The 25,552-nt window shown below is 45.1% G+C and overlaps 1 protein-coding gene across 1 annotated transcript in view; it reads left to right on the top strand.

Annotated features, from left to right (window-relative positions):
• The first annotated feature begins 2,332 nt into the window (after positions 1-2,332).
• LOC115271139 (microtubule-associated protein 4-like) overlaps positions 2,333-25,552 on the top strand; it is a 54,161-nt gene continuing 30,941 nt past the window's right edge. Inside the window, exon 1 of the mRNA XM_029911617.1 lies at positions 2,333-3,878. Within this exon, the coding sequence (XP_029767477.1) occupies positions 2,333-3,878 (1,546 nt within the window). The remainder of the gene's footprint in view (positions 3,879-25,552) is intronic.

Genomic DNA, 25,552 nt, shown 5'->3' on the forward strand with positions numbered 1-25,552 from the left:
TTGGTGCTGGGTAGAGCAGGGGTCGGCAGCCTTTCAGAAGTGGTGTGCCGAGTCTTCATTTATTCACTCTAATTTAAGGTTTTGCGTGCCAGTAATACATTTTAACGTTTTTAGAAGATCTCTTTCTATAAGTCTGTAATATATAACTAAACTATTGTTGTATGTAAAGTAAATAACGTTTTTAAAATGTTTAAGAAACTTCATTTAAAATTAAATTAAAATGCAGAGCCCCCCCGGACTGGTGGCCAGAACCCGGGCAGTGTGAGTGCCACTGAAAATCAGCTCGCATGCCGCCTTCGGCATGCGTGCCCTGTGGTAGAGGAATGCATCGCTCCAAGTGTCAATGGTAAATGGATAGAGGCAATCTTTAGTGCTCTCAGATTCTGCTGGGAAAGTCATTACATGTAATTAAATGTAATTGGTTTAAACTGGGCCTTCCTTCATAGATGTATTCAAAGTCTTTAGAAGATGTGGTCTGTTTAATTGACCTGCCTTTAAAAGTTATTTTCCAAAAAGTATATTCCAAAATTAACAACAACAACAAAAGTCTAGATGACTTTGCTTCCCAAAGTAGCACATGTTCCTAGGTCTGTTTATCTGCTGTTAGGGCATTCTGGAGTCACTGAAGTCTGAGCCTGTCCCACATCTCCCTACGGGCTGAGTCTGCTGCCTGTCCTGCTTCTCTGTCCTTTTCCTGTTGGAAGGTAGAGCAGAGAAATCAAACCTGGCTCTCCCATGTGGTTCACTGGGAGAGATTCATTGGATGTAGGAATTTCTAAGGAACAAAACTCTGCAGGATCCCAGGCTAGTAACAGGTCGAATACGCTTAGTAGTTATACTTTAAAATTAAGCACTTGGAAACACTGTTCCTCACTTACTGGCCTGATCAAATTGGAGTCTGAGAGCCTGTGTTACTTCAAACAAGCTGGTGACCTTAGCAGTACCCTTCCCTAATTTGAGTATCTGTCTGGTCCTACACTGATGTAGAAGGAACTCAGGGCTCCATGGCCGTTAGGTAGAGGAATTTGGGAATTTGTTACCAGGCCAACCTCTTAGTCAGTTCCCTTTCTCACCCAGCAGTTAAATGGCCTTTACATACAGCATCTCAGCCTGTCCTTATATGCAATCATACACCAAAAAGTGAAGCTGTCCTTGCGCTTTATCTCCCACTGCTGGAAATTCCAGTTCCCAGTAGTCTCTCTTCAGTCTGTAGCGAAGGGGATATTTTAACCATTGTAATTCAAGGACTACAGTGGACAACATCTCCCCATCTCCATCAACCTTTTCCAAAGTGCATGACTTGAGTGATCTTGGTAGTCTGAAGAAAGATAGGGGAAATTATTTTGTCAGAGCAAGATGTTATCTATGCTGAAATTAGAGTTAGAAAAGTCTTCCCACAGATGCTTGAATGAGAAATTTTGATAGGTCACGTTATGCACTTATTTCACTTCAGGGCACTTGTCTTAAATAGATCAGCACAAAGCATGTAATGCTGAAAGTAAAATATTTGCAATGGAAGAATTTAGTGCAATGAAAGTACTGTATAAGTTGATGATTTTTAAAAAGCCCACATTCCAGGAATATAGTATTGAGAATCACAAAACCACTCTGAACCTGTCCCAAATTCTCTCTTAAGCATTGTCCAGGACTAAACTCTTGTGATTCGCATTATTTCTAGTTAGAGTGAATGAAATCCCCATTTGTGGCAGTATTTGTGATCTCTGATACAGAAAGAATGTATTAAATACATTGCTCTGGCAGCAAAACTCCTCCGCCTCTGGGAGGCAAATCTCTGTACAGTATTGGTTTTTAGAGGGGAATCCATACTACTGAGCATAATTTTTACCAATTTTTAGGAGTGGTTCTTCTCAGTTCATGATTGACTGTTCATGAACAAGGAATACTTATTTATATAATATTGTTTGGAGCAAAAAAACCGATTGTAAGCTTCCTTATAAATGGATGCAGGGGTAAAAAGCATATGTGTATAATTACCCTCAACACTTTATTCACTGAAGAATCTATTTCACTGGAATTGTTAAAACCACATCAGTGTTTACAGAGACCAAAGAATTAAATTTACAAATTAAATTTCCATTTTGTTTTTAGGAAGGGACAAAACCTGACATTTTTTAGGGTCTAACTAAAGTGCTTTATTTGGACTAGTGGCTGATTTCAGTAAATGAGTGCTTTGGGTAAGAGGGGGATGGGGAAGAAGGAGTTTTGTCATGAATACAGGGGAATGGTATGTCGTCACAGACTCAGGCAGCCTGCAAGCTCGGCTTGCTTGTAGGTGGTATTACAGCTACGAGAGGGAGAGAAGCAGTCAGAGATGTCTCTCTCAAACAAGCAGCCTGCATCTCTTTCAGAATACAGCCAGCTGTGCAAAGCCAAGAACACAGATAGCTTTTCAGAAGCCTACCACTGCATGGAATCCCAGAAAGACTTCGGCAAAACTAAATTTGAATGGCAGAGGACTGAGGGAAAGCTTAATGAAATTGGGCTAAATGTAAACTCAGGGGGACAGATTAAAGACGGGCTTGTTAAAAACGCTGGCTTCACAGATGAGGATAAGCTCTGCTTCTTTGAAGGAAAGCTGGACAAAGAGCTGAAAATAGCTCAGAAAGACAAAAGAGAAATTGAGGTGCAGGGCAAAAAATACCAGGCAGCTCCAGGTCACCTTGAAAGCTGGTCTTTGATTTCTGAAGCGTTTCCTTCTGCAGAAGGAAACTTGGCAAACCCCAAAACTACAGATTTCCATTTGGGGCAGGCAGGAGCCGAGAGACCTTGCACTGGGCTGGGAAAAAATGAAGCCATCACCGATCAGGAGAAAGCAGCAGGTAAGAGTGGGATGGAAACCAAGTGCCAGCAAGAACAAAATCTGCCCAACCTGTATGTGTCAGAGAGTGATCCTGACAAATACATGAAGGAGCAGGAGATTAGTGTGTGGAATCCAAATTTCAACCCTATCCTGCCTAACAATTCAGGGTCTAAAGAGGCGACTGTGAAAAAAGATGGATCCCCTAGCTATTGTGTAATAGGGGTAGTAAATGATAACTACCTACAGAGTGGATTTTCTTCTTCCCTGACTGCATCTAATCCAAAACCTCCAACTACGACTATAGAGCTTGCACAGGATGACTTCAAAAGTAGCTATTTCAATAATATCAGTGAAATGGAGGAAGAAAGATTTATGGTTGAGATGGAGGAAAAGCTGAGCTGTGCAGATGAAGGCAATTTCCTGAACAGAGCTGCTCACCAAAGGAAGGCAATGAGGCGTGCAATGTCAGAATGCTCCCACTTGTCTGTGCCCCAGACCCTTAATTTGGCAGACAAATACCCTGAGCCATTGGTTAGAGAAGACCTTGCTACTGGCCTTCTCTCTCCTACTAGCAGTCTGACCCAGAGCTCAAGCCCCATTACCAGAAAGCCAGGCGCTCCAATGAAAAGGTCAATGACTGTGTCAGAAGAGCAAACATCTGTCTACAGCCTGGGCGCTGAACAGAACAATGCGGAGTTGCCCAGCCTGACTGTGAAGGAGCATCAGTCCCTTCTTACAGAGGAGCCAGCTGCCAAGAAGAGAGAGGAGAGGAACAGCAGCACCTCTGTCAAGAGAGAGCTGGGCAGCTCAGGGTTGTATCACAGCAAACTGGAGCAAATCCGTGAAATCAGCAGCCACGACAAAGGGAGGGAGGAGGAGGCGGCAGCAAACAGGGACAAGAGAAATGTCATTGATGAAGCTGCTAGCCGTGACTCTCCGAGAAGCAGAGGCAGTGAGATGGAATCCAGCAAAACTGGTCCACTGGAAAGAAAAGATATCGAGGTCAGCGATGTGCAGAGCACTCCATCTTCCCAGCGAGGAGTTCTACCACGTGATGGTATGTTGCTAAATTTTACCTCCCTGGGGAGCGTGCAGACAGCAGCTAGGAAGGAACTGACTTGACAGATTGCAGGAGGGTGGGTGGCTCAGTAAGACTCCAGAGACTGACACAGCTTGGGTTTTAATAGACATAACAAAGGGTAAGCTTTGATTTAAGCAAGGAGGAGAACAAAATAACTTTAGCATATAGACTGGATGGCTGGTGCTATAGCAGATGCTGTGGGTCAAGAAATTGCTTGCAGGTGTCTTAAATCATAATAATCGAATCAAGAATTGCTAGTTAGTTTTGCTCCAAATAAAAGATTTTAGTCATTAACTCTGTCCTTCGGAGTGGTAATACTAATTAATGTAAACAAAACTATTAAAGGGAATTTTTAAGTATCGAGTTGTTGGGAATTATTTTCTCAATTTGTAAATCTGTCTTATTGTTTAGAAACGAGCATGTTATCGAAGTCAAAATCTTTCAGCTTTTGCCAAAAGGTCAGAAGGTTGTGCTTTCAGTTTAGTTTTTGGCACCCTTTGACGTTTCTGCTTGGAGAGAGCAGTGAAACTGGCTGTGTTCTTCTTTGAATAAGAGGGTAGAACGTCTTACACTGTTGGTCTCTTCCCGGTAGCTTTATACTGTATCCAAAATAGAATTTCCCTCTCTGAAAGTGGTTATAAATGATAAAAACCCGGATCATGGTAGTACCTTCCCCCATTGCTAACTGTCAATAAAAGCTTGTTTTGTTCTTTAGTCTCTTGTTGTTTAGACAGTGGCATGATGTATGAGGTCAGTCTGCTGGGATTTAAAAATTGTGACAAGTGCCGTTAATCTGTGTGTGTCTGTGTCCGTTTCCATGTCAGTCCCTGTCCCCTTTAAGCCAGTTAGCTGTTCCGTTATTATTTATGTAGCTGTTTTTCCCCCCCTGGACTCTGTGTGTGTGTGTGTGTGTTTTGTTTTGTTTTGTTTTGTTTTGTTTTGTTTTATCCCATCTCTGTGAATGAGGAACTTCTCACCGAGGAGAAAAACACAGGCCCGAAATAAAGGCCAAAGAACTGCACATGAATTTCCTAATCCAATGGCTGCTTTGTAGTCAGCTTGTTTACTCATCCTTCAATGGAATATCAAAGCAATTGAGATGGCTCAGAGATGGAGATTTTGAATTTAAAGCTGAATTATAAACAAACTGTCCTGTGAGAAAGGAAATAGTACAGACAGGGAACATAGCCAATAAAAAGGATACCTGATTTAAAAAACCCCCAGCCTAATACTGTAAGTCAAAACACTGAAAGCCCCCCAGCAGTCATAACTGAATTATGGTCTCTGAGCAAGATTTGGTGGTATTTCAACCACCAGGTTAAATATCTCTTATCTCTATTTTTGTGGAGTGTTAGTGACACCCAATGGCCAATTAGATGAATTCACAGTGTTCAGCTGCTCTACATTCCATCCCTGTTTCCATTTTAGAGAGCTACTGAGACTACTTAGACTAGAAAATTCTGAAAACCATTCTAATTACATCTGACTTGCATCTGAAGAAGTGAGGTTCTTACCCACGAAAGCTTATGCTCCCAATACTTCTGTTCGTCTTAAAGGTGCCACAGGACCCTCTGTTGCATTCTAATTACAGACAGTTCTGCTGATGAATCACAGTCTGTGTTTTGTTTTTTCTTCTAGTAGTTTTCTTCAGGATTTTTCTTTATTTTAAATCTTTTAATGTACATTTAGCACTGGTGAAAGGTGCTTGATTGACAGTTCTGCAGCTTACTTGCTCTGAAAAAGTGACTTTAAAGTGGGTGCAGTGGCAGTGAAAGTTTCCCAAGTCCGTCATGCCAAAGTATCTTAACCCTGATGTAAACAAAGCAGGGGAGAGGGTATAAACCATTTGTTCAGTCTGTAGCTTCACAGCTGAGCTTCCCAGCAAAGGGACATCAAGTCGTGTCAATTGTAGTGGCAGTGGTGGGTGGGTGGGTTTTTTTTTATTGCTGATATCTGTTCACTGGGTCTAAAAATGAGACCATCAGCTTATTTCACATAGGCCACCAAACAGCCATCAGATGGCGGCATAGGTAGATCCCAGTTTGTTCTGGGCTGGATTTGAACTAGCTACCTAGACATTGCCTATTTGCATGAAAATATGATCTGTGCTGCTGAGTTGATTTGCTCTGGATTGGGCTTTTGAAATGAAAGTTAGGGGAACCACATTTTTGTGACAACTTAAACATTATCTAATCAGTTGTGATGTCACAAACATTTATACTCTCAAGGGATGAATCTGGAACATATCAGCGGCCAAGCAATCAGAATCTTGTCTGCGTGCACCTTTCTGGTTATGAAATGTCTGGTGTCAGTGGGCTTCTAAAGAGCCTGTTATGAGATTCAGGTCTGATTCTTTGTGGTAATTCAACAGCTACTGATGGTCGTATCCAGGACATAAAAAACCCATTTGTCAATGGCAGTTAGGAAATCATGGTGTAGCTAAGCCAACAAACTCTGCAGAACTGAAGGGGCAACATTTTCCATTCACAGATGTGTAAATGTAGGCATCTAAGCTCATATATAGATGCCTGATTTAAAGTGAGCTGATTTTCAGAAGGCTGAACATCCACAGTTCAAACCAAAGTCATTGGCTATGGGAGTGTGCAGCACCTCTGAAAATCAGCCCACTTTTATGCAGGTGTGCAAATATTCATTTAGATGCCTAACTTTGTAGGCACCTGGGTTTGAAAATGTTAGGCTGCAATCTTTATTTAAAAAAATAATTTATAGTTCATATCGTTGCAGAGGCAACCTTTGAAACATGACTTGATACAGTCTGAATTTGCAGACCGCTTCAGTGCCTTTGGTACTGCTCATATTTTTCTAAGAAGTGCACAATGAAATTGACAATTCTGGTCTGTGTTACTATCCAAAAAAACTGTGGACAGTGGTGAAATTGTCAAATCATGTTTACTTCACTCTGTTGATACGTGGGTTCAGGCACTGGATCTAGTCTAAGTAGACTAGATTGCAACGGAAATGGTAAAATGCTCCTTTCACTGCTTCATATCTGCATGTCTTAGTACAACTTTCTGCAATGCAAGAAAACAGGAAAAAACTACTTGGATGTTACTAGAGTGGTTTCACCGCATCTATAAAAAGTATTCTTCATTATTGACTGGTGAAATTGTGACAGAAGTAGTAACTTGGCCAAGGAAGCAGCTTTTTGGCTAAGATACAGTATCAGTCAAAAATCTGTCTTTTCCTCTTTGTTCTCGTAGCTAAATTGCTCTCTCATATCCTAATAATTTCCTGTGTCAAGGACAGCAACTTCCTTTCTCTGGTCTTATTTATACTCACCTTGCAGCCCCCCTCCATGCACACAATCAATCTCTCCAAAACATCATTGCCAAAATCAACTTTTTGCTGTCTGCTGATACAGCCATAAGCTTCCTCCTCCTCGGTTGGTTTCCTCTCACTTTGTGAATTAAGTTAAACTTCTGGTCCTTGTTTCAAGGTTCTGCAGCTCTCATCACCTGCCAACATTTCCCTTCCAAATACTCATGAATGATTTGTTAAGTCTAATTTTGAATTATTCAAATAATGGTGCTTCTGCTGACTTCTGTTGGAAAGAAGATTCCACATTGAGATTCTTGTACTGATCTTTCCTTTGCTAAATTTCTTCGCCTTACTCCTGTTTCTATGTGTTTGGGTCACATCAAAGAAATTTTCTACCTATAAATTCAGATTTTGTGGGTGCTGCAAATTTATTTAGACTTCAGTCTAAATCACTCTACCCTATAGGGTGCCCATCCAAAGCTCTTAGATTTAAAAAGCAATTACATCAGAGTTACATAAAACTGTGCAGAACAGCAGCATTTCTTTCTTGTTCCATATCATTTAATCATCAGTTTGTAGAGCTTAAAATCCCTACCATGCTTTCCCACCAAATAGAAATCCAACTTGACTGTTTGCATACTAGGTTACGAAGGATGGAATTTATTTCTCACACCCTCTCCCTCTGACTGTTGTTACCTAAGCTATACATATTTATTTCCTCATTTATTGACACCTTTCCACTCTGAGTATGGTTCCTCTGCTTTGAATTTCATCCAATAATTTGCCATCTTTTGGGTTTTGAGGTCCCCAAATTCTAGGTATCATTGTGCTAGAGCTGTAAAGAAAGGGACTATCACCTTTGATTCCTGATATCTTTGGGCGTGCAGCACAAAATCCAATTGGACTTTTGACCAACTTCTTTTGTTACAAGTCTATAAACAGTGTGTGCTGTTAATAACACTTCCAGGTCTCCTGCTGCCATCTTGTTTTCCAAGTATTTTCCTCCCTAGTGGGCACATTTTGTGTGCACACCTGTGTGCATATATCCTACAGTTTACAGTGTTCAGTTTCCCACATGCCTTTACGTACAGATAATTTTGTTTCATATACATCTTGATAAATGAGGCACCATTTGAATTATTTTGTGTAGATGGGAATGTCAGACTTCAAAAGTTCTTTAAAGAAAGGCTTCAAACATTTGTAATGAGTTTAAAATTGTGGTAGTATGTAAAGTGAGATTAAATGTTAATGCATGACTAGAAGGTAGTAGAAAATGTCACAGTCCCACTACCCAGTAATGAGATGCTGCAATTTATTTCTTTCTATAAAGTCATTAGTGTGGGTAGTGCTTTACAGACATGTAACAAGGTTCCTGCCCAAAAGGCTTACATCCTAAATTAGATGGATAACAAGAAAAAATGATAGACTATGGGAGGAAGGGGTAAATTGAAATGACTAGCTACCAGTGGTAGATGTATTAGAAATGCCTGGTTGTCATTTTGAACAGCCCAGTGAAAACCTCTGCTCAATGTGCATCTGGCAATCTTAAAAAGCAAACAAAATGGGAGTACATGGTAAGGAATAGAATAGAAAATAATGAAAAAAATATTGTAATACAGTTCTGTAAATCAATGTTAATACCCTCTTTTGCAATATTCATTTCAGTTTTGGTCATCCTTTCTCATAAATTGAGATAAATTATTAGCTGAGGAAAGATGGGAAAAGAGAAGATTGGGAAAGTTTAGTTTAGAAACAGACAAACGAGGGGATATAATCAAAGTCACATAATGTAGGACTGGAAGGTACCTAAAGAGGTCATCTAGTCCATCCCCCCTATGCTCAGGCAGGACCAAGTATGCCTATACCACCCGTAGACCTAGATTATAATAATGTTTTTTCAAAATAATGGGAGGTCTAGAGAAGGTAAATCAGAAATTCCTATTTACCCTCTCTCATTGTACAGGAACAAGGAGAATTCAGTGATATTGAAAGGCAACACATCTAAAATTTAAGAAAAGGAAATATTGTTTTCCACGATGCATAATTAACCTGCAGAACGTATATCACAATTCATTGAGGCCAAGAGTTTAGCAGGACTCAAAATGAAATAAAGATTAGATATTTATGTGGATAATGACTGTGACAGATATGGTAATGTCCTGCCACATCCCTGGGAGATCTTACTGGATTAAATTTAAGTATGTTCGGTGGCCATTGTATTAAATGAATGGTTTTATGTATTTTTGTGGGCTGGGATTGTATGTAACCTCCCCTGTTGGGGAGATGTGACAGATGTGGGAGTTCAAAAGACTATGTTAAAAATGTGCCAGACAGAAATGGACTTTGGGGACAATAAATGTTAAGTGGATTTCCTGGTGAATACCTGGGGAGAGGTGAAAGCAAATTCTGCACCTCTGGTTGTGCAAAAACCCAGCCTTTTGAAGCTACGTGCTGAGGAGAGAGTGATTGTCTGCTGATTATGTGTTCCCAGTGACTAGAGGTCAAGGTCTGAGCATATAAAGAAACAGGCTGCTCTGGCCAGTCTCTGTTCTGGTTCTGAATCTGAGACAGTTATGAACTTGTAACCTTGGGAAAAATCCATTTGTGGGTTTTGAAGGACTGACACCTACCAGAACCCGAGACTGGAGTTGGGGTGACCTTCGGTAAGCTCTTGAGCATGCATGTAGGTTCTTTTATTTTTAGTTTTTTCTCTGTACTTGCTTGCACCTTAAGAATAAATGTGCTTGCTTATAAAGAGCTGTGTGGTAAATTATAACTGCAACCAATACACTTGTCATAGCCTCTGTGTATGGGCTGCGGATCCCTGAGTAAGTAGGGTGCCTTGATAAAGGCCGTGCAGCTCTATCCCCTGGAGTTTTCATCAGCCCAGCTGTTTGAAGTCCGAGTTAGTTTGTCACTGGTGGTGAGGGGCAGGGCTGAGCTAAGCAGGGAAGACTTGGTATAATAGTCGCTTGCTGGGTGAACAGAGGCAGCGAACAGGAGAACTTTGGAGGAAGCTTAGAGAGGGAGTGTGAGAGGCTTTCCTTCCAGGTGCAGCACTACATATGATGTCAAGATGGCCAGCGATGGAACAGTGGTGGTGGCCTGCAACGGATGTGCCGTGTTCTTTCCTGCCTGAAGACGGATGGGATTTCATGCGCATGAAGTGCAAGTTGGTGACTGTGCTGGAGGAAAAGATTCTTGGATTGGAGGAGCAAGTTGAGAAGCTACTGAGAATCAGAGAAGCTGAGGAATTCCTAAATAGCCAGGTTCTGGAAACACCGATACCCTAGGTTCAAGAAAGAATGTAGCTGGCCACCAAGGAACTGGAGAGAGAAGAAGTCAGAGAGGAGGCCTGGTAGGAAGAGGTCATGGCAGTATTCTATGTGGCTGGAGACAGATGAGGATGACAGGCTGTGGCCACCAGAGAGAAGAGGACCAGGAGGAATTCCACAGAGCTCAGTTTCAAATTGATACAGATCCTTTCAACATGGAAATTTTGGAACATATCTCTCAAGGTACCTCCAGCAGGTCCTAGGGAACAGAGAGGTGTATGGGACATGTGGATGGCAGCTCAGCTCAACCTGTAAGAAAATCAAGCTTCCCTGCAAAGAGTTCTCCAATTGTCCAAAGAATACAAACTATCCTTGTTGGAGACTCAATGCTCAGAAGAATAGAAAGAACATTCTGCAAGGGACAGACTGACAATAGGACAATGTGCTGCCTTCCCGGAGCCAAGACATGAGATATCACTCTAAGATAGGATAGGTTTCTGAAACTGATGGGAAAGGAGCCATCGGTGATAGTTCATATCAGTGGGATATCTTGCAGATAGTAGATGACTTCAGGGAACTCGGAAGTGTGTTGAAGAAGAATGTCCGAGCAGTCTTCTCTGAGATCCTTCCTGTCCCACGAGTGAAGGAAGACACAAGGCACAAGTTTCTGGAAGTGAACCATTGGCTAGGTAAATGGTGCAGGGTGGAGGGTTTTGGTTTTGTGGAACATTGGTCCCCTTCTGTGGGGAGAGAGGCTATATAGATTGGATGGCCTCTACCTCAGTAGACCAATCTCCTTGGGGACAGGCTGGCTAGAGTAATCTGGAGAAGGTTAAACTAATAAAAGGAGAGTGTAAAAAGAGGGAAGGTTGAGCACTGTTGGCACAAAATTGAGATGCTGAAACCAAAATTAATCAAGGAAACAAAGGGCATGATTAGAAGAAATTCTTAAATTGCCTATACAGTAATGCTAAGAGCCTGGGTAACAAACAAGAGGAATTTGAATTGTTCATTTATGAGCATAAATTCAGTCTAGTTGGTATTACTGAAACCTGGTGGGATGATTTACACCGTTGGAATGTTAAAATCAATGGTTGTTCTTCGAGTGATTGCTCCTGTGTATTCCACAGTAGGTGTGCGTGCTCGCCACGTGCACCGGTGCCAGAAGTTTTTCCCTTAGCAGTACCCGTACTGGGGGAGCACCGTGGCGAACCTTGGAGTGGCGCCTGTATATCGCGCTATAAGGGGAGCTACGGGCTCCCCCCACCCTCAGTTCCTTCTTGCCGCCAGTGAAGGTAGTCGGAACTTTTGTGCTCCAGCTCTGCTGCAGCCCTTCTTCTCGACCTTAGTGGTACCATTGTAGATTGTTCTTCAGTGAATAGAGCGGGCTTGGGGCATGCCCCGTGCCCCAGGCTTCAAGTCGTGCGACTCTTGTCGCCGTTCTATGCCCAGGAGCGACCCTCACGCTGAGTGTCTTCGCTGCCTGGTTGAGACTCACATCAGCGACCGTTGCAAGATCTGCAGGTCGTTCAAGCCAAGAAGGAGAGAGACTTCAGTCTTTGAGCTCTTCTGATGGAGTCGGTGTTGACTCAGACGCTGGTGCGCAAATCGGACTCGGCACCGGCCGCCACGTCGTCGGTACGTAGCGAGGCCCCTTCGACCAGTCAGCGCCGCTCTCCTGGCAAAAAGCAAGGGAAGAGCTCGGCCTCGCAACGCCGCCATGATAAGGACAAGGGGGAGGCTGGTCCCGCGTTGGGCAGCCCTCGATCCCCCCTGGGCTCTAAGGCTCCAACTCGTGTGGAGTGGAGCAGCCCGGTACCATCGACCCAGGCATCCCCACCAGCACGGATGCCGTCGACGCCAGAGGCAGTGCAGGCTGCGAAGGACATTATGTCCCTACCCGTCCCGAGCTCGCAATCAGGCGCGGGCCCTAGGTCGCGAGGCAAGCCCCCTTTGGGTGCCCACCAGACCTCTCCGAGCAGCCGCAGTTCCCGCTCCGAAGATTGCTTTCCGCACCGCTCGGCGCGCAGCGGCCGCTCTTCCGGCAGCTCCCGGCCACCCTCAACGCCGGCCAGACCGTCCGGCCGCTGGTGGGACGGGAGTCGTGGGGACCCTCCACGCCGCCTGCCAGCGAGCGGAGGCACCGAGAGAGGCACCGGAAATGCTCACCTGCTAGACGTGGGTACCGGAGCCGCTCTCAACGGGACAGACGTCGCCGCTCCCGTTCCAGCTCCTGGTCGTATAGGCGCCACGCCAGAGGCTCCCCTCGAGGTACCTCGGCGTCAGGGCACCGAGTGTTGCGTCTCCGTCACGTGTACCGAAGCAGTTTGTCGCATGGGTACTATTCATTGTTGTCGAGTTCTTGGTCCCAAGGGAGACGACGACGCTTCTACCGCTCCCGCGGCACCCAGCGTTCTTCAGCAGCCTCGGCACACATCCGCCCACCCTCGGCACGCGCCGTTCCGCCGGGGCACATATTGCCATCCCGTGCTCAGCCGAACCAATGGCAAGGGACTCCGTGGCAAGGACAGTGGTGCTAGTGGGCACCGTGGCCATCGGTGCCAGCCCAAGCGGAGGCCCGTTTGATCGCCGGAGCGTCCTGGGCTCCATCGGCCTCCTCTGGCCGCCCACAAGACAAGACGGCGGGTCATGAGTCAGCGGACCCACGCCAGGACTCTGACCTCGGTATCGACGCCCTGGCACTGACCGAGGCACCCGGCTCCGTTTGGGCCCTCTCTCTCTGGTACCGGACGACACCATAGTAGCGCCTCCGCCATCGGTCCCGCAGGAGGACTTCAAGGCGCACCAGTACCTGCTAAAGCGGGTGGCTTCCAACCTCCAGCTGCAGGCCGAGGAGATGGAGGGTCCGTCCTGTCTCCCTCGGCACCGGGCCGCGTGGCCCTGCCTCTGCACCAGGCTATTGCCAACATTTCAAACTCCCGCCTTCTTGGCCCCAATCTCGAAAAAGGCCGGGAGGAAATACTTTGTGCCGGTGAAGGACCATGAATACCTGTATTCACACCCGACACCCAACTCGCTCGTTGTGGAATCGGTAAACCACAGAGAGCGTCAGGGCCAGCCCGCGCCCACCCCAAAAAAACAAAGATGCTAGGAGGCTGGACTCCTTTTGGCAGAAAATTTTATTCGTCGGCTAGCTTCCAGCTTCGCGTAGCCAACCACTAGGCCTTACTGAGCAGGTACGACTTCAACCTGCCTAAATTTGAGCCCCTCCTCCTGGACCGGGACAGGAAGGACTTCAAGGCCCTGGTGGAAGAGGGGTCAGCGGCGGCAAAAACAGCCCTGAAAGTGGCGTCCGATGCGGCGGACACGGCGGCCCGCTCGATGGCTTCCGCGATCACCATGCACAGGGCGTCATGGCTCTTGTTGTCCGGGCTGTTGACGGAGGCACAATCACTGATGCAGGACCTCCCATTGAATGGCAAGGCGCTCTTCGCGGACCAGATGGACGTCAGGCTGCATGGGATGAAAGATTCCTGCACCACCTTGCAGACCTTGGGCCTCTATGTCCCTCTGGCTAAGGACAAGGCCAAATCGCTTCCGGTGGCTCAGCCTGCGAGGAGCAGATATGAGCCCCCATACAAAAGGCCTAGAGACCAGAAGCGTCGGTCTCAGAGGCAGTCCCGCTCTGCCCCGCAGCCCGGTCCCTCTAAGGGCAAGAGGCAAGGGAAGAGGCGGTTTTGACTATCTGCAGGGGGCCACCAGGCCTGTTGCCAGGGAGACCCCCCCGATTAATAAAGTTTGTGTTCTGCAACCGATTGTTTGCCTTCCTCAGGGCGTGGTCCCGCATAACTTCGGACCAATGGGTCCTCAGTACTATCTCCAAGGGCTACGTGTTGCAGTTCACCTCACCCCCGCCAAATCACCCGCCATCCATGATGGCCCCGGGAGACCTGGAACATGTCCGCGTCAGGAGGTGGACCGGTTTCTCCACCTAGGGGTGGTGGAAAGGGTACCGGTGGGTCTCAGGCTTATTCTGCACCTGCGCGACCTGAACAGGGTCCTAACCCGTTCCAAGTTCCGCATGGTGTCCCTGGCCTCTATTATCCCCTCCCTGGACCTGGGGGACTGGTACGCGGCCCTGGATCTCCAGGACGCTTACTTTCATGTCCATATTTTTGAGGGGCAAAGACGCCCCCTCCGATTCATGGTGGGGATGGACCACTACCAGTTCACGGTCCTCCCTTTTGGCCTATCCACGGCCCCCAGGGTTTTCACGAAATGTATGTCTGTGGTGGCGGCCCACCTCAGGCAGGAGGGCGTACAAATCTTCCCTTACCTGGACGACTGGCTCCTCAAGGGGGAGTCCCATTTCGAAGTGGAGTCCCATGTAGAGCTGCTCCTCTCGACATGCGCCGAACTAGGCCTGGTCATGAACGAGACCAAATCGACATTAGTGCCTGTTCAGCGCATAGAGTTCATTGGGGCCCTGCTGGACTCCTCCAGGAGCAACCACTCGAAGAAGAAAGGACAGTTACCTGTTCCGTAACTGACGTTCTTCGAGATGTGTTGCTCCTGTCTATTCCACACCCCGCCCTCCTTCCCCTCTGTCGGAGTTGTCCGGCAAGAAGGAACCGAGGGTGGGGGGAGCCCGTAGCTCCCCTTATAGCACGATATACAGGCGCCACTCCAGGGGTCGCCGTGATGCTCCCCCAGTACGGGTACTGCTAAGGGAAAAACTTCTGGCACTGGTGCACGTGGCGAGCACGCACACCTACTGTGGAATAGACAGGAGCAACACATCTCGAAGAACGCCAGTTACGGAACAGGTAACTGTCCTTTATAGTCTACTTACGAAGGACAGAGTGGGAAGAAGGTGAGGGGAAGTGACACTCTGTCAAAAATGGTATTGCCTGTTTCTGAGTCACTGATAACTTGGAAGAAAATGATTTTGAATGCTTATGGATCAATGTTCTAATAGATAAAGCACAAGGTGGGATATTATTTGGTGTATGCTACAGACCACCAAATCACACTAGGAGCAGGATAACCACCTTCGTATGTACCTGTCTATAATGTGGAGGGAAAAAACTACAGGGTCATGGGGGACTTTAATTGAGTGACATATGCTGGGGGGGGGGTCTCCTGCTGCAAGTACTAAAACATCCTTGGAATTTCTAAATATTATAGATGATAATTTCCAAACTCAAAAAGTCTTAAAGCCAACATGGGGGAATTCTATATTAGACCTTGTAACAGATAAAGAGAAACTGATTGCAGGACTAGAAATTAATAGCTTACAAGTGATCATGACTTGATCACATTTATAATGTGCAAGCAGAATAAAGACCAGACCAATATTATGTAAACTTGCTGCTTTAATAGGGCCAGTTTCACAGAGTTGAAAAAAAGAGCCAGATCAGGTGAGAAGAGGATGGGGAAGACAAAGAGAATTGTTTTCCATGTCCACTGAAGGTAGGACAAAAAGCATCAGCATAATCTGCAGCAAGGGAGATTTAAGTTAGATAATAGGAAAAACTTTCTAACTACAAGGCTGTATCCGATAGACTGATTTAAATAAAGGTGATTTAAATCAGCTATTTAAACCAAGTGGAAAGCCTTGATTTAAATAATTGATTTTAATCATTTTTTCCATTTGTACTTCAGTTATTTTCTGAAGAAAGGGGCATTCTCATTTTCAGATTTCATTTATTTCATTCACTAAACAGGTTTATTTTAAGAAGAAAAAATATTATTTAAATAACAAAATAAAAAAAATAATTTTTCTCCATCTTGCTGTAAGGGTGGTTAAGCTCTGGAATAGGCTTTCATGGAAAGTTGTGAACTCCCCATCACTGGAAGCGTTTAAGAATAGGATGGACAAACACTCATCAGGGATGTTCTAGGTTTACTTTGTCCACATCAGTGTAAGGGGCTGGACTTGATGATCTTTCGAGGTCCCTTCAAGCCCTAAATTTCTGTGATTCTATGAAACTGTAAGTAAACAGGGAATCATCGGGTGGTCTGTTTCTGGTGGGTCCTGAAGGGATCAGTTCTTGGTTCTGTCCCGTGTAACATTTTTATCAATAACTTTTTGAAGAAAACATAAAATCATCATTGCTAAAATTTGCAACTTATACACAAATTGGGAGAATTGTAAATAATGGAAAGGGCAGTCACTGATTCAGAGCAATTTGGATCACTCAGTAAACTGGTCTCAAGCAAATAATATGCATTTTAATACGACTAAACATAAATGTATACATCTAGGAACAAAGAATTCAGGCCATACTTACAAGGTGGGCAGCTGTAGCCTGAGGAGCTGTGATGCTAAAAAAAACTTTGGGGTCCTGGTGGATAATGAGCTGAACATGAGTTCCCGATGTGATGCTGTGGCCGAAAGAGCTACTGGGATCCTGGGGTGCATAATCAGGATAATCCTGAGCAGGAGTAGAGAGGTTATTTTACCTCTGTATTTGACACTGATGTGATTGCTGCTGGAATACTGTGTCCAGTTCTGGTGTCCACAGTTCAAGAAGGGTGTTGGTAGATTGGAGAGGATTCAGAGCCATGGGAATGATTAAAGGATTAGAAAATAGTAATAGACTGAGTTTTCAATGTGTTTAGCTTAACAAAGAGAAGGTTAAGGGATGACTGATTACAGGCTGTAAATACCTTCATGGGGAACAGACCCTTTTCCTGGATTTGGCAGGCAACAAAGATCATGTCGATTGTCCTGCGGGATAGTCTAAAACTGCACTGAGATTCCGGCAATATTTCCTCAGCATGGGGGAGTAATTGGTTTAAGAGGATACAGGCAAGAATTTTCCCTGCTGTAGATAGCAAGACAATGCCTCTATAGTTTCCACCCTCCGACTTATCTCCTTTCTTAAAGATGGTAACAATGTTAGCATTTCTCAAGTCTTATGGAATCTTCTCATTATACCAGATACGAAGAAAAAGTTTCCTACCAGTTCTTCAGCTGGTATGCCATCTGGCCCTGCTGCCTTATTGTTCTTAGTCTGCATAATGGCTCGTGTTACTTCTTCAAGGCTTGGGGGTGGGGGTCAGCAAGAGATTCTCTTTCATGACATTGACGTATAGATTTGATAGTGGCATCAGAGACAGTTGACTCATTTCAGGAGTAACTCAAAATGCTCCCTCCATCTGGCTTTGATGGCTTCACTGTCCTTAAAATACATTGACCCCTCTTGGGCTCGGAGTGGTGTGGTTCCATGGGAGCATGGACCATAAATGACCGTTTTGCCTGAAAGAAACTCCTCATGTCATGTTTATCAGCATAAAGCTCAATCTCCTTGGCCTTTTCTCGCCACCACTTATTTTTGATGTCATGGATTTTTCTTTGGGCTTCAGCCTTGAGTTGCGTGTATGACCCTTTCTTCTGCTGGTGTGATATATTGTTTTGCCACATGCAGTGAGCTTTATTTTTCTGGTCAAGCAGGCCCAGAATCTCAGCATCGTTCTCATCAAGCCAATCTTGGTGATAGCGGGTGACCTAGCCAATGGATTCAGCACATGCCGAGAGAAGGTCAGTCTTTAATCCCTTCCAGAAATTTTCATTATCATCAGCTGTAGGCTTAGCGGCAAGCTTCTCTTGGAGACGCTGCTGAAGTTTTTCCCGAGTCACTATATCTTCAAGGGACTTGACGTTGAATTTCTTTCGTACTGATTTTGCCTGCTTGCGATGCCTTGAGGCGACCTGGAAATTCATGATTGATCTAACAAGGCGATGGTCTGTCCAACAGTCATCAGTTCCATGCATGGCCCTTGTGATGAGGATATCCTTCTGAACTCGAGCTCTAACAATAACATAGTCAAGAAGGTGCCAGTGCCTGGAGCAAGGGTGTCTCCAGGTGGTCTTATACTTCTCACTTTGTCTAAAGAGGGTGATCATGATGACCAGGCCATGTTCTATGCATTTGCTCAGGAGGAGGATGCCATTGGAGTTAGGCTTTCCTACTCCTTCTTTTCCCATAGTGCCATTCCAGAGATCTGACTCCATCCCAACTCTAGCGCTAAAGTCTCCGAGGAGAATTATCTTGTCCTCCTTGGGAATGTTGGTCAAGACTGTCAAGATCTGTGTAGAATTGTTCCTTGATATCCTCGATAGAATCAAGCACTGGGGCATACGCACTGATGACAGCACAGACTGGTTGTTGCTGAGCTCAAGACAAAGAGTCATAAGACATTTATTGATTCCTACAGGAAATTCTATAAACTGACTGACAAACTTATTCCTAATTGCAAAACCGACACAACGAATGCGCCTGTCCTCTGCAGATTTTCCTTTCCAGAAAAAGGTGTAGCCTCCACCTTCTTCTCTATTGACCTTCATCTGGGCACTTTGTCTCACTCAAGGCAGAGACATTGATGTGTTATCTCGCAGGTTTCCTGGTGACAATAACAGTTCTTCTTTCTGGTCATACATTATCTTTGTTATCCATAAACGTGTGAACATTCCATGTAGCAAAAGTCACTGTCTTTTTGTAGCTTCAACCACAGGCATAGTGATCCCACTGGATGCGGTAATCCAGCCAGGAGTGTATGAGACAGCCTAGGTTTAGGGCACCTTTTCTAGCCCTCTTCCCATGTGAGGTGAGCAGAGAGGATCTTTAAAGAGGACTGCTCAGTCGCGATAGTAGCTGCTGAATTGCACCAGTCTTAGTCTAGGTACCAGATGACCATCTAACTACCGCCACCTACATGCAGATTTGTGGCTAGAGATTGCCAGATTCACCAGTCTTGTCCCCGTCACCACTAGTTGGTCGCCGCAGGGCTTGGAAGGTTGGAAAGAGATTTCCCTTGGTAGAAGCCTGCGTGTGATTTCTTTTAACATGGGGAAGCTGGTGCGCCTACAGTGACCACACAGTCATGAGAAGTTGGAGGTCTGGGGCCCAGTGGCAGGGAAAGTCTCTGAGATGACTGGAGATCTCCACTTCATCCGCTTTCACAGCCACTGAAATCCAAGGACCCTCTTCCGTCTGATCCACCATTGATTACTTGGGGGATTGGACCCTGTTTTGTGTGGGACCTCCCTTCAGACTTGTTTGCCTTGGGAGACCCTGCCAGGAACATGAAGCTCCCAACAACTTAGCTGTGAGGTTCATTGGAACACGCAAGCCCCTTCACCACAACAAGGTGTGATGGTCCCCAAAGAGGGCCAACCGTGTACTAGGCACTATGTAGACAAGATTGGTTACTCTTTCAATCTCAGAGGAAGTGTGATTATACTCTCTTCCCTCACATATTGAAAATAACACAGTGGACTGTAATGCCTGAAGTAGTAAGTATATAACTGGCACTAGTATGACCTGCCATTTTGAATAATTTTGAGACTTTTCTTCAACTTTTAGTCTGTCCCTCATGTTGGTTCATAAATTTATATTCACTCAGATCACTTGCCCTATGTCTTAGTGCCCTATGAGTTGAGACCCTCTGCCAAGTTTTCTCCTGGTGGTGGTTTCTGTTTTTTATATATTTGGGAGGTGCTTAGATGTTGTCCTGGGAAAGGGGAGTCACATGTAACTAGATATAGTCAGTCTTATGACCCTCTCACCTAATTGCTGGCCATTTAACAGTCCATAAAGTTGTGTAACTTTGAGTTTCATTATCATTAGTAGGAAGGAAGAATTGACAAGCGAGATACATCAGTGGTTTAGCCAGTCCTGTTCATACCCTAGTGTCAAATTTCAAGTGCAAAACAGTGTGATTCAGTAGAGTATATTTACATTATTTATCTCTAAATATAGAAGTTTATCTTATCAGGCTTGCGAGCATAAGGCTGAGTTTGGAGAATAGTATGTATTTTTCTCCAGTGCTCATGATAGTTGGATTTCATAGTTGCTAATGGACATTGAGCCAAGTTTTCCGCCCCACCCCTCCAGTTCCTCCTGCTTTTTCTTGCTTGGGTGAAGTATAGAGCTTCAATAAATGAGTCTAAATGCACAGAATTCAGGCAGAGAGGTATAAATCGGATGTTCTCAATACTTGATATTAAGTGAATGTGTACGGGCTGATTGAGTTACATTCTCTGCCAGATAAAATGCTTAGTGATTCTGTATTTGGGTCAAAGGGACTTAAATTTTCTTTAGCCTTTTTTTGGAAAGGGGAGGGGTGAGGATTGTACCTCTGTTTAAATTGAGCTGTGTTATATTTGTAGATAAACTTTGTCTTAAGAGTCTTAGACAAAGAAAAGGTTTAAGTGGTGTTGATTTTTGCTGTGCTGGTGCAGCAGCTTTTTGTGGGGGATATACATTGTTTAAAGCATCTACAAAAGGCTGTTTGGTTGTATTTTGGTTTAAGAAGGAGAGGAAGGATAATCATTTCCCTTATTGCTTAATCTACTATTTTTAAGGATTAGAGCCATCAACAGAAAATCCAGTTTGAGAATTATGGAGCTATTTCAGTGAAAGATGTTTCAGTTCAGTTTAGCCTGCTGAATATCCCTTGCTGGGAAGCATACGGAGCTGAGTGCATAGCCTCATTCACAAGCATATTTGAATATGGCTATGCCTCCATTTTGAGGCACATTAATGACCCAAACATAATCAGCCAATAGGTGCCAGGCAGATGAAATAAATCATTTGCATAAAACTGAAGTGTCTCCCAGGAGATGAGTAGGAGGACAGGGATTATGTATTAATGAACAGCTACTCCCAAATATTTTTGATACACTAAGAGTTTATAAAGTTTTAAAGAAAAATATATTGGAAATAAGACCTCACCTTATCAGAGACCTTTTTTCAAACATGCTGCATATAATCATTCCTACCTTCCATCTCCACCCCCGTTTCCTAGCTTGTGCTCACTATTTTAATTCAGCCAGACATCCCCAGAGGCTTAAGAATTGTAGCTGTAAATACAATTCCCTGCTTTGAGACTTTTAAGATGCAGATGTATTTTTCATGTGTCGTTCCTCTTGGCCTTAGAATGAACTTTGATAGTGTTTTTTCTTCGGTGTACCAGCTGGTGCACAATATTTAAACTACTTTATCTTCTAAAATACTTTTTAGATCTATAAAACGTATAACAGCAGTGACACAATCTAGATACATGTCTGTGAGTGTACGTCTGTAACATGCCTATCTTTAAAACTATGATTAGAAAAGAGAAGAGAACATAAACTGTAAAGCTATTCAAGCACAGTGTGTGTCCATCGTAGCTTTTGGATTAAGGACAGTATCTTCCATGAGAGGATTGTTCTCGTCAAATGGATTGTAGTAGGGACTTGGAAGTTTGGAGATCTGTAGTCTACGCTTCTGACTCACGGGTGTCCTAGGCCAAGTCACAACCTCTCTGTGCCTCCATTTTCGCACCTATAAAAAAAAAAAGGGGGGGGGGAATAATGCTTACCCAGCTTTAGTAACTTTATTGAGATCTATTGATGTGATTAAGAATATTTCCATGTCATTCTTCCTTCAGGTCATGCTGAAAATGGAAACTTCCTTTTTCTCTCTTCCTTGTTTCCCTGATGGAAGATGCTCAGTTCCCTTTTGATTTTAGAAATACATTTGTGAGAGAGAGAGTTTCCTTAGTTTCCCTTCGAGTTGGGAGAAACTTGATTTAATCATTCAGTTCATGTCCTCGGTCACATTACCAGACTTCAAGAAGATATGTAATTAATCATTTACAGTGCAGACATCTTTCTCCATTCAGTTCACAATGTAGCTTTGAGATAGTAATAAGTATTTGAGACTTTAAACAGAGTAACACTTCCATAAACAGTAAATGGCCCATTCAGTCTTAGTTATGTGCCAGGTTATTCATTGTTTTAAACCAGTTCCTTTTTGGATAAAACTAGTCTTGAAAGGATTTGTAGCTATTTAACTACCCCATCCTGTTGAGTGACCATCATAGTTAGCACTTACACAATGCCTTGTGTTTCCAATATGCTATACAAACACTGACTACTTAATGCCCACAGTAGTCCTGTGAAGTATGTATTATCCCATTTAGACCGAACATTTTAAGTTTAAAAACTATGACACTTTGTCTCCGTGTTCAACACATGTGCCTGCAATGGTGCCTTTGTTAGTGGAAAGCAGTATTGCTACTGGGTTATTCAGGGAAATGGTGGTGGTGCCAACTCAAAAGATTGGCATGACTGTTAGGTCTCATGACTTCCCTGACTGAGCATAAGAATGGCCATACTAGATCAGACAAATGATCCACCTAGCCCAGTATCCTGTTTTCCGACAGTGGCCAGTGCCAAATGCTTCAGAGGGAATGAACAGAACAGGGCAATTTATCAAGAGATCTGCCCCATCATCCATGTTGACATCCTCATGTTGCCCTGCTGAGCAATTCAGTTACCCTCCTGCATGCTGAAAGCTATTATTTAGGCATCAGCCATAGGAGAGATTGTCAACCTTATATGGAATCAGCAGCCAGGTTCTTGCTACCATCATGGAATGGGGAAGTTATGTGCCTTGGATGGCTAGGCTCAGAATGAAGAGAGACATGTAGGGTGCAGCGAGATTAATTGCTTTATGCTTCTGGTTCTACCTTAAATGTTCGTTCTTACCTGATATGGAGGTCAGACGTGGTTTGGTACTGGAAGTCTAGATGGATTAGAGAAATCTGATCTTTAGAGGAGGCCAGTTGAATATCTGTGGAAGGAAAATGCCCTTTTTCACCAGGAGATTTCCAGTCATTAACTGAAATCTCAAAATCTCTTTAACTGGTCATAGCCTATGGTTCCATGGTCATATTGGCTGGTGATCTAATTGCCCTTTATCCTAAAACTCAGCCCTAAAAATTTGCAGGGTGGTGAGCTTGGGGAATTTCAAAATTTCTGAGGGCTTGATTTTCGCAACCTTAATGTTCTTTTAACATAGTTTGTGAATGTGTGTACACGCGTACGCATAATTTTATGGGTTTTTAAAATAGCAAACGGAAAAAGCAAATTCCATCATGTGGCTCTGTGTTGACACCCTATCATGGGGTGCATGGCCGGCCCCTCTTCTTCTGGGCCCGGTTCTTCAGGCCTTCCTTAGGCCCCTCCCCCTCTGCCCCTGGGGTCTCCTCCCCTGAGGATTCTAATCCAGGGTGCTCCTTTGGTCCCCCTTCTACTCCTGTGCGGTCTCTTTCCTGACTGTTGTCTAGGGTCTAGATCCCCTTCTCCCTGGGGCCGTGGGTCCTCCCTCTCACTGGGGTCCACCCATGTAGGGGTCTCGCTTTGGGTTACTTCCCCTCTTTCTCCCAGTGCATATTCCTCCATCAGCTTGACTGCTGGTGTTGCCAGCCCCAGACTCGCATGTTCTCTGGGAGGCCCTGCACAAACTGTTCCAGTATCACCTGGTCCGTGATCTGCCCCACCGTTTGAGTGTTGGGCCGCAACCACCGTGTGGCCCAGTCCATCAATTTCTGGGCGAAGGCCCGAGCCGCACGCCCCGTCCACCTGGCCGACTGAAATGTCTGTTGATATTTTTCGCACGAAAGCCCCACCCGGTCTAGGACGGCCCCCTTCACGGTGTCATACTCCCTGGCTTGTGCATCAGTCAGGGCCATATATGCAGCCTGTGCCTCCCCAGCGAGATATGGGGCTAGCTGTAGGGCCCAGGTTGCCCTGTCCCATCTGAGGAAGGCGTCGGGGTCGTCGTCCGGGCAGGGCCCATTTTACGAAGGCCCAACCCCGTAGTGCGGGTGCCATCTCCCCCCAAGGAACTCACCAGTTTCTGCAGGAGTTGTTGCTGCACCCCCTCCTGCTCCTTAATAAGTCCTGTACAGTCCTCTGCTGCTCGGCCTGCCAGGCGAGTAGAGCCTGTCTCTCCATCTGGTGGGATTGCTGGAAGGCCTGCAGCATCTTCTGCATCTCCTCCTACTGCTGAGTCTGCCACTGCAGGGTTCCCTCCATCCCCGGGTCACCAAACTATAGCTCTGGCACAAAGGATCCTGGACAAGCCTTCACATGTCATGAGGTGCACAGCCAGCCCCTCTTCTTCTGGGCCCAGCTGCCCTCCCAAATAAGTCCAGGGAGACTTCAGCTCTGTGCAACACCCGTGTCCTTTATTCTTTACGCGTTTTCCCACCACTGGTGTCCAACTATATACAATCCTTACAGGTTTCTTGCCTACCACAGGCTGGGTCAGTAACCAGCTCGAGGGCTTCCACCTCCCTCCCTGACTGACCCCTCTCTCTCTCTGGCTGCCCCTGCTCCTTCTGGCTCCTTCCCAGCCTTTGTAGTTCTTGGCCTATCAGGCTGGCAGGTGTTGTCAATCACCAGGCAGCCATGAGGCTTTTCAACCAGACCCAATCTATCCCCCTTGATTGGGGCTGGCATGCCAGGGGCTGATTAGGTGTGTTTGCAGCAGCACCCTGCCACACACCCACCTTGTTCGCCAGCAGGGTTGGTGTGACGTTCCCCTCTGGTGTTATCTGGACTGGTGATCTGCTAGGCCACTCCAATCCTTGACTCTGGGAGCCAGCCTTACCCCGCTCTGCTGTGAGAACCCCCACTTCTGGGCTGTTCACGCACAGCCTCTGGCATGTAAGCTGCTCCTTGGATTGTGCAAGCAAATGACACTAGCCAAAATCTATAAATGGAGATATCCCATCTCCTAGAACTGGAAGGGACCCTGAAAGGTCATCGAGTCCAGCCCCCTGCCTTCACTAGCAGGACCAAGTACTGATTTTGCCCCAGATCCCTAAGTGGCCCCCTCAAGGATTGAACTCACAACCCTGGGTTTAGCAGGCCAATGCTCAAACCACTGAGCTATCCCTCCTCCAGACACAACCCGAGGAACCTCCGTCTTGCAGTGCCCAGTTATGCCTGCTGGATGCTGCAAGCTTATGAGTTCATCAATTTAACAAAGAAATTGATATGTACCAGGCTTGTTATCCCAAGGGGAACCTCTGACACACTTCAAACCAAATGCACTGCTTCAGGTAGAATAAACAAACAAATTTATTAACTATAAAGATAGATTTTAAGTGATTATAAGTCAAAGCATAACAAGTCAGATTTAGTCAAATGAAATAAAAGCAAAACGCATTCTAAGCTGATCTTAACACTTTCAGTGCCCTTACAAACTTAGATGCTTCTCACCACAGGCTGGCTGGATGCTCTTCAGCCAGGCTCTCCACTTTGATCAGCGCTTCAGTCGCTTGGTGTGGTGT

The sequence above is a fragment of the Terrapene carolina genome, unplaced genomic scaffold (assembly GCF_002925995.2).
Source record: "Terrapene carolina triunguis isolate 2854851 unplaced genomic scaffold, T_m_triunguis-2.0 Scaffold111, whole genome shotgun sequence".
NCBI classification, from domain to species: Eukaryota; Metazoa; Chordata; order Testudines; family Emydidae; genus Terrapene; species Terrapene triunguis.